At 41.2% G+C, this 17,327-nt stretch overlaps 1 protein-coding gene across 1 annotated transcript in view; it reads left to right on the top strand.

Moving 5' to 3' along the window:
- The first annotated feature begins 5,907 nt into the window (after positions 1-5,907).
- The window catches only part of KDM7A (lysine demethylase 7A), a 100,300-nt gene continuing 88,880 nt past the window's right edge, over positions 5,908-17,327 (top strand). Inside the window, exon 1 of the mRNA XM_004452432.5 lies at positions 5,908-6,336. Coding sequence (XP_004452489.1) covers positions 6,143-6,336 — 194 coding nt within the window. The 5' untranslated portion in view covers positions 5,908-6,142. The remainder of the gene's footprint in view (positions 6,337-17,327) is intronic.

Below are 17,327 nucleotides of genomic sequence, written 5' to 3'. Positions count from 1 at the left end.
CGAGGGACAATGAAGGACATTATATACTGATAAACAAGTAGACATAACATTATAAATATTTATGCACTTAACAGCAGAGTCTCAAAATATACGACACAGAAAGGAAAGAGTAGACTTCAATGATACTCTAAATCAGCTAGACCTAACAGACATATAGACATATGTAAAACACTTCACCCAACAGTAGCAGAATACTAATTCTTCTCTAGTGAACATGGATCAATAACTAGGACAGACTGTAAGTTAGGTCAGAAAACAAGCATCAATAAATTTAAAAATAGTGAAATCATATAATGTATCTTCTCTAACAACAATGGAATTAAACCAGAAATCAAGAACAATGTACTCTTAAACAACCAGTGGGTCAAAGAAGAAATCATGAGGGAAATTAAGAAATATTTTCAGGTGAATGAAAATGAAAACACAATATCCCAAAACTTATGGGATGTAGCAATCACAGGGCTGAGAGGAAATTTTATAGTGCTAAATGCTTACATTAATAAAGAAGAAAGATCTCAAATCAGAGACCTGTTCTTGAAAGTAGAGATTCTGAAAAAGAACAAAATAAACACAAAGGGAGCAGAAGGAAGAAAATAACAAAGATTAGAACAGAGATAAATGAAATGGTTGGAAAAAAACACAGAATAGAGAGAATCAACGAAATCAAAAGTGGTTCTTTGAAAAGATCAATAAAGTTGACAAAAATTTAAATTTACAAAGAAAAAAATAGAACACAAATAACTAAAAGCAGAAATGAAAAGGGGGATATTACTACCCACCCCAGAGAAATAAAAAGGACAGTAAGAGGAAACTATGAACAACTGTATGCCAACAAACTGGATAACCTAGATGAAATAGACAAATTCCTACCAACACACAAACTACCTAGAATGACTCAAGAAAGAGAAGAACCTCAGCAAACCATAACTAGTAAAGAGAGTAAATCAGTAATCAAAAACCTCCTACCAAAGAAAAACCCAGGACTAGATGGCTTCACAGAGAAATTTTACCTAACATTCCAAGAAGAATTAACATCAGAGCTGCTCAAACTCTTCCAAAAAATTGAACGGAGAGAACACTCCCAAACTCATTTATGAGGCTAACATCATTCTCATCTAAAACCAGATAAAGATACCACAGGAAAGGAAAATCATAGACCAATATTCCATATGAACACAGATACAAAAATCCTGAACAAAATACTAGCAAACTAAACCCAAGAGCACATTGAATTATTACATCATGACCAAATGGGATTTATCCCAGGTATGTAATGGTGACTCAACACAATAAAGTCCATTAATGTAATACACCACATTAACAGAATGAAGGGGAAAACCCCATAAAATCATCTCAATTTAAGAAAAGGCATTTGATAAAAATCCAGCACCCCTTCTTGATAAAAACACTTAGAACACTAGAAATAGAAGGAAAGTCCTCAACCTGATAATAGGTATATATGAAAAACTCACAGCTAACATCATATTTAATGGTGCAAGACTCAAAGCTTTCCTTTTAAGATGAGGAACAAGATAAGGATGCTCACTGTCACCACTGTCATCCAACATTGTACTGGAAGTTCTAGTGAGAGCAAATAGGGATGAGGAAGAAATAAAAGGCATCCACATTGGAAATGAAGAAGGAAACTTTTCTCTATTTGCAGATGACATAATCCTATACATAGAAAATCCTGAAAAATACTCAACAAAGCTCCTAGAGCTAATAAATGTATTGAGCAAAGTGGGGATGTGGCAATTTGAGATTATTTTTGTGAATTCCAAAAAAGATAAAAATTATGTTTGTAAACTATTCTGTTCCTCTGAGTGTGATACGCTTTGGTTGTATTAAATTCAAAGGTTTTAAGTTTACTCAATAAAATAAATTTAGGGCTTTTGATTCAACCACATCAGTAAGGTGTGACTCAGGTTGTGTCCCTGCCCTGTTGGTGGGACTATATAAATGGACACACTCAAGAAGACCCATGAAAGAGGCCAGAGCTCTGCCATGTTTGATCCTGGGATCCTGGGGAGAGATGAGCCATTTGCCTTATGGTTTGCAGCTGGAATGCAGAGCAGCTGAGCAGCTGAGAAGGCCCAGAAAGAAAGGAGCCCTATGCCAGAGACTGACATAGGAAGCCCTGAGAGACCAGGCAGAGAACATCCATCATCTTGCTTCCAACACGTGGCAACTGACTTTGGTGAGAAAGCAACCTGGAGCTGGATTCTTTAGGGCCTTGTAACTGTAAGGTTCTACCCCCAAAAAATAGCCTTTATAAAAGTCAACAGATTTCTGGTACTTTGGGTCAGCATCCCTTTGACTGACCCAATCCCTTTGACTGACTAATATAGGTGGGGTACAGAAAATCAGCAGTGTTTCTATATATTAGTCATGAACAATCTGAAGAAATCAAGAAAATTCCACTTATACTAGGAACTAAAAGAATCAAATATCTAGGAATAAATCTAATCAAGGATATAAAGGACTTATAGAAAACTACAAAACATTGCTAAAAAAATTAAAGACTTAAGTTAATGGAAGGACATTCTGTGTTCATGGATTGGGAGTCTAAATAGCTTTAAGATGTCAGTTCTATACATACATATTCAACAGACACAATCAAATTTCCAACAGCCTTCTTTGCAGAAATGGAAAAGGCTACCATCAAATTTACATGGGAGGGTAAGGGGTACTGAACAACCAGAGCCATCCTGAAAAGGAAGAATGAACTTGGAGGACTCACACTTCCTGATCTTAAGACTTACTAGAAAATTACAGTAATCAAAACATCCTAGCGCTGGCACAAGGACAGACATAGACCAATGGAATCAAATAGAGAGTTCAGAAATCTACCCTCATTTTATGGCCAACTGATTTTTGACAATGATGCCAAGTCCACTTACTTGGGAAAGAATAGTCTCTTCAACAAATGGTGCTGGGAAAATTGGATATCTATATGCCAGAATAAAGGTGGACCCTGAGAGCACATCATATTCAAACACCAAGTCAAACTGAATGAAAGATCTAAACTTTAAAACTATAAAACTCCTAGAAGAAAATATAGGGAAGCGTATCTGGACCTTGGTTCAGGTAATGCTTTGTTAGACTTTATACCCAAAGCACAAGCAACAAAAGAATAGATAAATGGGACTACTTTAAAATTAAAAACTTTTGTGCCTCAAAGGGACAATATACACAATGGGAGAAAATATTTGGAAACCACTTATCCAACAAGGCTTTAATAACTGCACTATTAAAAAAAAAAAAAAAGAAATCCTGGGAGCAGATGTATCTCAAGTGGTTGAGCGACAGTACTTCCTTTAAAAAAAAAATCCCTTGAAACTGAACAACAAAAAGACAAACAACCCAATTACAAAATGGGTAAAAGATATAAATAGATATTTCTCCAAAGATGATATAAAATGGTCAAAAAGCACATGAAAAGATGCTCAACATCGTTAGTCATTAGGGATATGTAAATCAAAACCACAATGGGGAAACGGACTTGGCCCAGGGGTTAGGGCGTCCGTCTACCACATGGGAGGCCCGCGGTTCAAGCCCCGGGCCTCCTTGACCTGTGTGGAGCTGGCCCATGCGCAGTGCTGATGCACGCAAGGAGTGCCGTGCTACACAGGGGTGTCCCCCGCGTAGGGGAGCCCCATGCGCAAGGAGTGCACCCATAAGGAGAACCGCCTAGCGCGAAGGAGGGAGCAGCCTGCCGAGGAATGGCGCCGCCCACACTTCCCATGCCGCAGACGACAACAGAAGCGGACAAAGAAACAAGACGCAGCAAAAAGACACAGAAAACAGACAACCGGGGGAGGGGAGGGGAATTAAATAAATAAATAAATAAATATAAATTTAAAAAAAACCCACAATGTTACAATTTCATATCTATTAAAAAAAAAAAACAGAAAATTACAAAATATTGGAAAGGACTGAGCCCAATAGGAGCACTCATTCATTGTTGGTGGGAATGTAAAATGGTGCAGCTGCTGTGGAAGACAGTTTGGTGGTTATTCAGAAAATTAGGTATAGAATTACCATATGACCCAGCAATCCCACATCTAGGTATATCCCTAAAAGAATTGAAAGCAGGGACTCAAGCAGATATTTGCACATGATATTCATATCAGCATTATTCACCACTACCAAAAGATGGAAGCAACCCAAGTGCCCATGGATAAACAAAATGCAGTATATACTCACAATGGAATATTATTCAGCTATAAAAAGGAATGGCATTCTAATACATGCAACACCATGGATGAACTCTGAAGATGTCATATTGAGTGAAATAAGCCAGACACAAAGGGACAAATAGTATATGATCTCACAGATATTAACTCATATAGTATAAGCAAATTCATAGTCAGAAACTACAATTGGGTTATCAGGGCCAGGATTGGGGTAGGGAATGGGGAATTAATACTTAAGTTGTACAGGGCTTCTATTTGGGATGGAAAAGTTTTGGTAATGGATGATGCTAATGGTAGCACAACATTGTAAATATTTAATAGCAATGAAATATATATTTGAAAGTGGTTGAAAGGGGCAATTTTAGGTTGAATATGTTACTAGAATTTTTTTTTAAATCCATAGGAGTGTACAACACAAACAGTGAATCCTAAAGTAAATCATGGGCTATCCTAAATAGTACAATCATAAAAATATTCTTTCATCAATTGCAACAAATGTACCACACTAAAACGAGGAGTAAATAATAACAAAAAGACGGTGTACAGGTACTCTATTTTATGCAAGATTTTTCTGAAAAACTACAATTTTTCTGAAAAATGAAAATAAAAAGACTAGATCAGCAGTTCTCTGCCTGGTAGTGGGTGAGATAGACAATCCTCCAGCTTTCCCCCCCAAAATCACCCAGGGAGTTTTAGCGCTTTTCCCCCCAGTGAATCAAGTTGTCCAAAAATTCAGCTAGAAATATCTGATCAAATAATCCTTAAAATTCCCTCCTAATCGCGTAGTTAAAATTCCAAGCCAATGTTTTTCTATTAAATATTAGTTAGCTGTTTCCATTCTTCAGTTTATCATCTTATTCGTAGCTCCATATTTTATCCTTCCTTTAAAAATACTGATGGCCTGTTACATACCAAGCATTGTGTTATCCGGTTTTTGTTATCTCTTTTCTGTTGTCAGTCATTTAGAAATTTATCCCTATCTTCTAAACTTTGGAATTCAAAGTATTCGCACTGAAGTCATATTATTTACAGATATGCTGGATTATTCGCCATTCCGTTCTTTTTTTATACCACCAACCATATTTCAAGGTTGATCCCTCTAGGATGAAAGACATTAATAAATTCCTCTTGGGAACAACCTTCATTCATTAACAGTGGCCCGATCCACACTGTAATTTCCTAGCGGGTCTATGGGAATTCGGATGGGTCGTTTGAAAAGTTTGAATGAGTTCACAACAAATTCTTCCACCTTAGAAGGGCATCATTGCCTCGGCATGTTAGCTCAGACTCAGTTAGGTAGCTGTGCAGCATCTCATGTTCTCAGTGGGTGGCTGCCGAGTGATTTAAGATGCCCCCCCGCCCCATGTCTTGATGTGAACCTGGCGGGGCTGTAATTTCTTTGGTGACCCTCCTTTAAATCACAGACACAACATTTGCCCTTTACCACTCCGCAGGAACTTTCCCAGGACTCCGCTTTAACTGAGAAACAACGATGTCGGCTCCTCACAGGCTCACGCACGCCGTCCGCTTCCTTTGGGAGCCGCGCTCCCAGCGCCGCCGCTCTTGTCCTCAAGGAGCCTCTGCGTCCCTCCGCCTCCCCGGCTCCGCGTGCCCTTCCGTCAGTCCCTCTGCCCCTCCGCCGACGCGAAGGGAAGCGGGGAGCGCGCGCCGGCGACAGGACGACGTGCGCGAGACGCACGTCCCCGCGCGGAGCGCCGGAAGGAGCCCGGGCCGGGACCTTGCGAGTCGCGGCGCGCTCCCCCCCACCCGCTCGCGGCCTCGCGCGCGCGCACGGGGGAGCCGCCGCCGCTGCTGCCGCCGCCGCCGCCGCCGCCGCGGCTGCTGCTCCGGCTGCTGCAGGAGGCGGCGCTGGCTGGCGGCTGCGCTCGCTCCAGTCGGCGAGCGAACGAGCGAGCGAGGAGCGAGCGTGTGTGTGTTTTTTAAAGATGGCCGGAGCGGCGGCGGCGGTGGCCGCGGGAGCAGCAGCTGGAGCCGCAGCGGCAGCTGTGTCGGTGTCGGCTCCCGGCCGGGCCTCGGCACCCCCGCCGCCCCCGCCCGTGTACTGCGTGTGCCGGCAGCCGTACGACGTGAACCGCTTCATGATCGAATGCGATATCTGCAAGGACTGGTTCCACGGCAGGTAAATAAACCCCCCCCTCCAGCCCTGCCGCCGCCACCGCCGGCCACCGACCAACCGCCGCCTCCGCGCTGGCCGCCCGCGCGTCCCTCCGGCTCCGGCCGCCGCGCCGAGGGGGCCTCGGTGCCGACACCGGCCCCAAGCCGGGGCCCCGGGCAGCGGGGCGCGCGGGGACCCTTGGTTCGCCGGGCGCCGGTCGGACTGAGATCGCCCGGCCGGGGCGAAGAGTCGCCACAACAAACAGGAACAAAGGGGGCCGAGAGAGAAGTTGGCAGAGGGAGGCCGGGCGAGGGGACCGCGGGCCGGGGGAGGCGCTGGCGGGGGGCGCGCGGCGCCGGCCCTGCGGGTCGCCCCTCGCTCCCCTCCAGCCGGGGCCGCCGCCCCGCCCGGGACTCGCGTCCGGGGAGTCTTCACCGGCCCCGCCGCTCTGCCCACCTCCTCTCCGCTGCGCCTTCCTTCCGGGCGGCGACGGGCTTGCTCCACTTCAGTGTCTCAAGAAATTGCCCTCCTCCCCTCCCCCATCGCGGTTCCCTGTCGCGCCCCCTTCCCCTCTTCTTTCTAAAACTTCATCGGCTGGCCTGGTTTGGGGACAGGGGGTGTCGGCGGTGCCTCGTAATCGACAGCGCCAGCCCAGCGGGGCTCCGCTGAAGTAAACAGAGCAACAGATGAGGCACTGTCGAGGACTTAAAAAAGATGTTAATTTGAAGTTTGGTATCTGGGTCTTCTCGGAGGGGCGTCAGGTTGGAGTCAGATGGTACCGCATCCCCCTCCGCGCCCCCCGCTTCACATCCTCTCCTCGCGGAGAGTGGAGCAGATGGACTTGGGCTTGGGGGCCCGAAGGTGCAGTCTCTCTTCCCAAACCCCCCGTGCTGCCCTCCCTTCGCAGCTCAAACTTTACAAAGAGTGAAATTTCACATCATTCGCGGGGCCGGCGAGACCGGGCGCTGCCCCCCGGGGCTCTCGCTCCCGGCGCTTTGTGGGAGCGAACTTTCAGTGCGACGGGTGCGCACTTTGGGTTCGGGGTGAGGGAGGTGGCGGTGAACGTTGCCCTCTGATTCAGCCGCCGCCTGCGTTTCTGGTTTGACGTTTGTGAGAGATCGGGCCGCCTCCGCAGCCAGGCCGCCGACTCGGGTGTTTTGTAATCAAAGTGTGAGGCTAATAAAGGGCGGCGCCACAGCCTCTTGACTCCGGCGTGGGAGGGATTCACAGGCATTTAAACAAAGAACTAGTTGGGGTTGGGCTCCCAAAGTCCTTATTTGGGTGCTCTGGTAAAGCCCCTGGTCACCTTTAGGTGAAGCAGATTTCCTGAGCACCGTTTGGTGGTGTATCTTGGCGAGAGTACGCTCACGGGTAATAGCAGATATGGTGACTGTGATTGTAGGAAGAGTCCTTTGATTGACAGCAGGACATTTAAATACAGCCTCCGCTTTCCCCCTCCCCAATTTTACGGAAACACTGCAAGGCCAGACCAGATGTCTTAGTCTCCCTCTACTGGCCTGGGAAGGGAAAAAACGTTTAAATTACTGTGTTCAGTGCTCAGTGTTTGCTGGTGGTCTGAAAATTTCAGGTACAGTTCATTTTAATCAGTTTTCGGGTTGGACGATTCTGAATTATAAACCAAAAAAAAAAACCCCCTGTAACTAAGTATAATTTTAAATGGAGGGTGCTGTCCTCATTTAGTACTTATTTAGTACTCCAAACTGATGTTTTTCTATATTTTAATTATATATAAAATGAAATTTGAAGATACAGAATCTTGCCAATACTATTTCTACATCCTCTGTTCCCATAGCATACTCTAGGCTACCAGAATAGAGATGATCCCAAAATTGAAGTTATGTATAGAATAAAGTCAGATTCCTTGGTGATTATGGATGCTCTTTTTTTGGCAATGAACTATTTTATGAAATAGAGACATTTTAAGCCACATAAGAAGTGTGTCCCATTGTGCAATATAGAGATTTGATAGGTTAGTAAATTTTAGACTAGAATTTTATTTATCTTGTACAACTAACACTAAAGCTATGAAAATCTTATATTTTATGGAGAATTCTATGTGGATAATTTAATATAAATTTGTAAGCAGAAATTGAAGAGGAAATAAAGAGGGTGTATGTAAAACAGAGAGCAAGAGCAAAACAAATATGCTCTGCTTCTTATATAAATGACTTCATATCTGTGGAAATGAGTCTAAAATGTATTTTTAAAAATTTGTTAAAATAACAAAATTTGTCATTTTCATCATTTTAAATGTACAGCTCAGTGACATTAATTAATACACAGCATTTTGCTACTATCAATAAAATCCATTACCAAAACATACCCAAACAGAAGCTCTATACCCATTAAGCATGACTTCCCATTCCCTCTCCCTCCAGCCCCTGAACCTCTAATCTGCTTTCTGTCTCTGTGAATTTGCTTGTCCAAGATATTTCACATAAATGGAACCATACAACATTTGTCCTTTTGTATCTGGCTTATTTCACTCACAATATTGTTTTCAAGGTTCATCCATGTTGTAGCATGTATTAGAACTTTATTCCTTTTTGTGGCTAAATAGTATTGTATGTGTATATATATATATACACACACACACCACTTTGTGTTTATCTGTTCCTCTCTTGATGGACTCTTGGGTTGTTATCACTTTTTGACTTTTGTGAATCTGTTGTGACATTGGTGCACAACTATCTGTTTGAGTCCCTGCTTTCAATTTTTTAACATGTTCTTTTTGACTAACAAAATATTTTATTTTAAAAATTGGCAAGTATAGAAAAGTATAAAGAATATGAAAGTACCCGTATCTTCTGGAGATCACCACTATTTTTTTTGTCTTTATTTATTTTTTTAATATTACATTAAAAAAATATGAGGTCCCCATATACCCCCCACTACCTCACCCCACTCCTCCCCCCATAACAACAATCTCCTCCATCATCACGAGACATTTCATTGCATTTGGTGAACACATCTCAGAGCACTGCTGCACCTCATGGTCAATGGTCCACATCATAGTCCACACTCTACCACATTCCACCCAGTGGGCCATGGGAGGACATAAAATGTCCGGTAACTGTCCCTACAGCATCACCCAGGACAACTCCAAGTCCTGAAAACGCCTCCACGTCTCATCTCTTCCTCCCATTCCTCACCCCCAGCAGCCACCATGGCCACTTTCTCCACACCAATGCCACATTTTCTTTGATTACTAATCACAATAGTTCATGAATAGATTATCAGTAAGTCCACTCTAATCCATACTCTATTCCTCCATCCTGTGGACCTTGGAATGTTTGTGTCCACTCCACATCTGTAACAAGAGGGGACTTAGATTCCACATGGATGCTGGATGCAGTCCTCCTGCTTTCAGTTGTAGGCACTCTAGGCTCCATGGTGTGGTGGTTGACATTCTTCAACTCCCTGTTAGCTGACTGGGGTAAGTCCAATAAACCAGAGTGTAGGAGCTGAAGTCTGTTGAGGCTCAGGGCCTGGCTATTACATGGTCAGTCCAGAGATTCAGGTCCCCTGGGTATATATTAAACTCCAGCACCAACTACAGTTTTGCTAAAAGTAACAGGAGAGGCTTGTAAACAAAGATTACATCTGAGTCCAGCTCCATCACACAGAAACACAACTCCAAAGTAGGGCCAACTGACATGGCACTGAACTCCATCTGCCATGACCATAGAACCTGTGGGTCTCTGTAGCCCTCAGAAGAACTAATACCCAGGGTTGAGATTACCACTATTTTAACATTTGAGCTATGTATGTATGTATATCTTTTTTAAAAAATTAGAATTCATTTCATGCATTTGAATGTAACATTCTTTTGCATTAATGTGTACTTTTTCCTATGGTTTTAATATTCTTTGAAAGCTGTTCTAATGGCTGCATAGTATTTCATTTCACTGACATACAATGCATTTTTAAATCATTCCCCTGCTATATTGCTTGTTTATACTTTTTTAGTACTTAATAATGATGATGTGGTTGACATCTTTTTAAACAAATTACTGTGAGCATCTCTGTTTCTATAAGTTAATACATGTAAAAGTCAGAAGAAGATACTGCACATACCAGTACTCAATAAGAAATTTCCTGGACTAGAATTACTGGTCAAAGGGTACAGGTGTTTTTGGGCTTCTTGTGCCTTTTGTCCTCCAAAAAGGTTATTCCAAGTTTTACTCTCATCAGCAATGCCCTTTTTTCTAGTTCTCTGCATTTGAGCGGTCCAAGGTATTTTTACGTCCCCCAACAAGCAAGCAAACAAACAAAAACTTTACCATTCTGCAAATAAGTGAACATTTCCACCAAAAGACATAGCCAAGAATGTTCATGGCAGTGTCATTTGTATTATCCCCAGACTGAAACAACATAAATGCCATCATAATAGAGTAGATAAATTGTGGTTTAATCATAAAATGGAATATTGCCCAGTAATAAAAAGGAATGAACTACTACTACATGCAGCAACATGAATCAATCTCATAGATATAAGTTGAACAAAAGAAGCAAGATATGAAAGAGTATATACTGTTTAATTCCATTTTCATCCTGTTCAAGCTCAGGTACAGTTGCGTAAAAGAAGTCAGAATAGTGGTTACCTTTGTGGAGGTCATTGACTAAAAGGGGACTCAAGATGCTTGCAGGAAATGTTCTATATCCTCATCTTGGATGGTAGTTACATGGGTATAAACAATGTGAAAATTCACAGAGCTGTATATATACTGAATATTTTAACAAACTTTTCAGACATACTTGAAAAAGTTAAAAAAAATTAAAAATTTACCAGTTTGGTGGTTGGCACAGAGTAGTATTTTATAACTTTAAAAATAATAATAAACTTTATTTTAGAGAAGTTTTAGATGACAGAAAATTTCCACTAGAAGTATAGGGGATTCCTATACAACCAACCCTTACTCCTCCCACATTTTACCCTATTAATAACATCTTACATTACTGTGTTATACATTTGTTAGAATTAATGAACTATTATTGAAGCATTGCTACTAACGAAGGTCTTTCGTATACATTATAGTTTATACTTTGCACTGTATAGTTTTATAGGTTTGACAAAATGTATAAATGGACTGTATCCATCATTGCAGTATCAAATATTTTGTAATTTCATTTAAATTTTTTTAAAGAGTTCTTGATTTTAGTGGGATTGCCTCTTCTGTTTTATCATTACTTATGATGGCTTTGGTTAAGAAAGGTATTTTTTGACGTAGTAAAAGTATTCTTTTCATCATAGTTTTTTTTTTTTTTTAAGATTTATTTTATATATTTATTTCTCCCCACCCCCTTATTGTTTGCACTTGCTGTGTCTGTTCATTGTGCGTTCATCTTCCTTTTAGGAAGGTGTTTTTAGGCTTTGGTCAAGGGACCAAACCTGGGACCTCCCATGTGGGAAGGAGGCACCTAATCCCTTAAGCCACCTGTGCTTCCTGCTTTGTTGTATCTCTCATTGTGTTTTCCTTCTTGTGTCTCTTGTTGCGTCATCTTGTTATATCAGCTTGTTGTATCAGCTTGTCTTCTTTTAAGAGGCACCAGAAACTGAATCTAGGACCTCCCTTGTATTATGCAGGAGCTCAATCACTTGAGCCACATCCCTTTCCCTCATCATAGTGTTTTGTTGTTGTTTTTATTTTTTTTAGATTTTTAAAAATTATTGTCTCCCCCATCATCTGCTCTCTAATGTCCATTCACTGTGTGTTCTTCTGTGTCCACTTGCATTCTCGGCAGCTCTGGGAATCTGTGTCTCTTTTTTTTGTTGTTGCATCATCTTGCTGCGTCAGTTCTCTGTGGGTGTGGTGCCACTCCTGGGCAGGCTGCACTTTTTTTGCACGGGGCAGCTCTCCTTGTGGTGTGCACTCCTTGCGCATGGGGTACCCCTATGCAGGGACACCCCTACATGGCATAGCACTCCTTGCGTGCAGCAGCACTGCATGTGGGCCAGGTCACCAACGGATTACATGGATCAGGAGGCCCTGGGTTTGAACCCTGGACCTCTCATGTGTTAGGCATACGCTCTTATCAGTTGAGCCACATCCACTTCCCCATAGTATTGTAAGAATTTAAGAACCGATGTTGAATTTTGTTGGCCTCTATCAAGACAATCATATCTTTACTCCTTTTAGCTCTTGATGTGATATTCATTTATTCAGCATATATTTGAGAATTTGCAGTCTGCCAGGCACTGTTACTAATGCTTGAAATATAGCAATGAACAGAACAAAGTCCTTGTTCTCTTGTAACTTATATTCTATTGGGGGTTATAAAGAAACAGATATGAAAAGAGTGTGCTAGGAAGAAAAATTGAGTTAGTGGAATAGAAGAGGGTAAGTAGTGGTGGTAATGCTGTTTTTATATCATGTGGTTAGGAAAATCCTTGAGCATATACTTGAGCACAATCAAAATGAAGTGAAGGCATTTTGATGTCCAGGAAGAGAGTGCCAGGCCAAAAGAAAAAGAAATTCAAAGTCCTGAGGCTGAATCATGCTTGTCATATTCTAGGAAGAGATTTTGGGGTGAAGTGAGACAGATCATTGTGGGATCTTATAGGCAGTGGTCAATATTTTGGATTTTGCTGTGAGCAAATTGCATATTTTGAGTGGAGAAGTAAATAATTTGATGTGGGCTCTTAATAGGGTGTTACATAGAGAATAAATAGATTGTAGGGAGGCAAAATTGACACTAGAAAGACCTGTAAGAGACTAAGGCAATAATTCAGTGAGAGATGATTTAAAATTTTTGGTTTTGATAATGTACAAGTACCTTACATTAATCTTTATTTCTAAAATTTGAATGAATGAAGAGCTTAGTTTGTAGGGATAGAAGAATTTTTTTCTAGAGTAGTAATATTGGGCAGGGATTTCTCAAGTACTCACTTTGCAGGGTCCCAGGAATTCACTGGAACATTTATTGACTGCTTTGCCAAGTGCTTGGTACCATTCTAATTGCTTGACATGTATTAATTAACTCATTTATTCTCACAGTCACTTTGTGGAATAAGTATTATTATTATCACATTTGTCAGATGAAGAATCCTAGGGTTAAAGGGTTCAGTAACTTTTCTCAAGGTCTTCATGACCTAGAAGGTGAGAGCTCGGGGAGACTGACTCCAAAGCTCTTGGTTTCAACCTAAAGGCAATACTAGGTCTCCTCTTCCTCCTTCATCAGGAAGATTATTGAGTTGTCTTGTCTCTCTAAGAGGGTGCAAGGGTGGAACAGATATGATAGGTTTCCAGAGAAATGTATTATTACTACAATGATTTCTTATTGTACTGTATTTTGGGGTTTTTTCCCTTTTTTCTTTTTTATTAATTTATTTTTTAAAAATATAGGGAATTTCCATATAGCTAACCCCCTGTCCCTCCCACGCTTTTCCCCATTAACATCTTTCATTAGTGTGGTACAGAGAGGGTTTTGTTTTGTTTTGTTCTGTTTTTAAAATTTTTCGGTGGTTCCAGGGATTGAACCCAGGACTTTGTTCGTGTGAAGTGCATACTCAGCCACTGAGCTACACCTGCTCTGTGTATTTTATTTTTTAAATTACTTTGGGATTGGAATTATTTTTTAAACTTGCTTTATATACATTTCCCCTTCATTATGAAGTCTTTTATCTTTTCGTGCTATAACATAAACTTACTAGGTGGACATGTATCTCCCTATAAGAGAACAAAAAAACCATTTATTGAATGCTTCAAACCATCAATATGTGCTTGGTATGCTATGATACACTATGTTCTTTTTTTTTTTTTCTATATCCTATGTTCTTAGGTATGAAATTGAGTTTTCTGATCATCCAAAGGGAGGTTTATCCTTTTTTTGAAGATCAGAAGTGGGAGGCTCAAAAATAAAACTTAACAGGTGTGGAGAAATTTGATTATAAAGCAGTCTTTGGTTGGTTTTGGTTTAGTTTAAATGCCAAGATAATTTGGACAGTTTTTGAACAGCTGGCCAGAGCTGATGTTGCAGCTGCTACCAAGTTTTTTTATTAGTTTTGGGAGTTACATTTTATTATTGTAGTGATTGTTTACAGGCATACCTCAAAGATATTGGAGGTATCACAGGTTGGGTTCCAGACAACCACCATAAAGGAAATATTGCAATAAAGCAAATCACATGAATGTTTTGGTTTCCAGTGTATATAAAAGTTATTTTTATATTATTCTGCAAACTATATTATACTGTAGTCTATTAATTGTGTAATAGCATAATGTCATAAAAAAACGATGTACATACCTTTATTTATTTATTTATTATTTCTCTGCCCTTTCCCCACCCTGAGTTGTCTTTTCTCTGTGTCTGTTTGCTGCGCGTTCTTTTTTTGTCTGCTTCTGTTGTTGTCAGCGGCACAGGAATCTGTGTTTCTTTTTGTTGCGTCATCTTATTGCTGTGTCAGCTCTCCGTGTGTTGTCGCCATTCCTGGGCAGGCTGCACTTTCTTTCACGCTGGGCAGCTCTCCTTACGGGGCGCACTCCTTGCACATGGGGCTCCCCTACGCGGGGACACCCCTGTGTGGCAGGGCACTCCTTGCACGCATCAGCACTGTGCATAGGCCAGCTCCACACCGGTCGAGGCGGCGGGGGTTTGAACCGCGGACCTCACATGTGATAGACGGACGCCCGTAACCCCTGGGCCAAGTCTGCTTCACATACCTTAATTTAAAAGTATTTTATTGCTGAAAAGTGCTAACCATCATCTAAGCCTTCAGCAAGCTGTACTCTTTTGGCTGATAGAGGGATCTTGCCTTGATGTTTGATTGCTGCTGACTGATCACGGTGGTTGATGAAGGTTGGGGTGGCTGTGGCAATGTCTTAAAATAAGAGAATGAAGTTTGCTGCATTGACTGACTTCCTTTCATGAAAGATTACTCTATATCATGCGATGCTGTTGAATAGCATTTTACACACAGTAGAACTTCTTTCAAAATGGGAGTCAATACTCTCAAACCTTGCTGCTGCTTTATCAAAGTTTATGGAATATTGTAAATTCTTTGTTGTCCATTTCAACGATGTTCACAGCATCTTCATCAGTCCATCTCAATAAGTCACTTTCTTTGTTCATCCATAAGAAGCAACTCTTCATCTGTTCAGATTTTATCATGAGATTCCAGCAATTCAGTCACAACTTCAGGTTCCACTTCTAATTCCAGTTCTCTTGCTATTTCCACCACATCTTCATTTACTTCCTCCACTGAAGTCTTGAATCCCACAAAATCATCCATGAGGGTTGGAATCAACTTCTTCCAAAATCCTGTTAATGTTGATATTTTGACCTCTTCCCATACATCATGAATGTTCTTACTGGCATCTAGAATGGTGAATCCTTTCTGGAACATTTTCAATTTACTTTGCCCTGATCCATCAAATGAATCACTATCTATGGCAGCTATATAGCCTTAAGAAATGTATTTCTTCAATAAGACTTGACAGTTGAAATGTCTCCTTGATCCATGGATTGCAGAATGGATGTCTTGTCAGCAGGAATGAAAACAGCATTTTTAAAAAAAGATTTATTTATTTTGTATTTCTCTCCCTGCCCCCCCCTGCCCCGCCCCGCCCCAGTTGTCTGCTCTCTGTGTCCATTCGCTGTGTGTTCTTTTGTGTCCGCTTCTATTCTTGTCAGCAGCATGGCACTCCTTGCGCACATCAGCACTGCGCATGGGCCTGCTCCACACGGGTCAAGGAGGCCCGGGGTTTGAACTGCGGACCTCCCTTGTGGTAGGTGGACGCTCTATCCATTGAGCAACTCTGCTTCCCATGAAAACAGCATTGATCTTGTACATCTCCATCAGAGCTCTTGGGTGATCAGATTGGTTGGCAATGAGCAGTCATATTTTGAAAGGAATTTTTTTTTTTTTTTTTAAACAGTAGGTCTCAGCAGTGTGCTTAAAATATTCCATAAGCCATGTTTTAAACCAGGGGTTCTTAACCTTTTTTGTTGCACGGACTCCTTTGCCAGTTAGGTGAAAACCACAGACCCTTGACTAAGTCCACACTATACTGTGTTATTTAATAAATATATCACACCCACACAGACACATCCCTACAAGAATAATGTTTTTTTGAATTTCAATTTAAGCTCTTGGACCCCTTGTTAAGAACCCCTGTTTTAAACAGATGTGCTGTCATCCAGGCTTTGTTGTTCCATTTATCGAGCACAGGCAGAGTAGGTTTAGCCTAATTCTTAAGGGCCTTAGGAATTTTGGGATGATAAAGGAGCATTGGCTTCAACATAAAGTCACCACCAGCTGTGTTAGCCCCTAACAAGAGAGGCAGCCTGTCTTTTGAAGCTTTGAAGCAGGGTACTGATTTCTCTTCTCCATGGACTTATGAAAGTCCTAGATGGCATCTTTTTCCAGTGGAAGTCTGTTTTGTCTTCATTCCTTTTATTGGAGAATGGTGTTTAGAAACCAAAATTTGGGTGCCAGGTATGCTCTTTCTTCTAGGTCCTCTCATTGGCCAGAGCTAGGAAATCTTTTAACCCACAAACCTGCACACATCTCTATATAACTATCTATCTGTATATATTTAAAAGCATAACCTTTAATAGTGATTCTAATCCAATACCACAGATTTCATTTTAGCCTTCCTCCTTTCCTTACTTGTAACATTTTTAATAGTGAGAAATCTAGCTTTCCTTATCTACAATATATTTATTTGTTCAATTCTAGTATATACATAAAATAGCTTCAAATTGCTAGCTCACACACCCTTGTGCGAAACAAATTTACTAACTAGATTAAAGTATTTATGTGCAGTTCTTTTTGTCTTTAGCCTTATAGTATCTAGTCAATATACTGTTTCCCAACGTTATCTAGACTAGTTCTTTTTTTCTCCACCCCCTTTAGTGTTATGTCTTATTTGTAATAGTTAGGCTTTTTTTTTTTTTCACTGTTTGCATATCATTTTGGAGTCCTCTCGTGTCGTTTTAACTATTTATTTCTTGGGTATGTAAATCATTACTATAGTCCTAAGACTTGCAGC

This window comes from Dasypus novemcinctus, chromosome 5 (assembly GCF_030445035.2).
Source record: "Dasypus novemcinctus isolate mDasNov1 chromosome 5, mDasNov1.1.hap2, whole genome shotgun sequence".
NCBI classification, from domain to species: Eukaryota; Metazoa; Chordata; class Mammalia; order Cingulata; family Dasypodidae; genus Dasypus; species Dasypus novemcinctus.
This window is presented reverse-complemented; position numbering and strand designations above follow the sequence as displayed.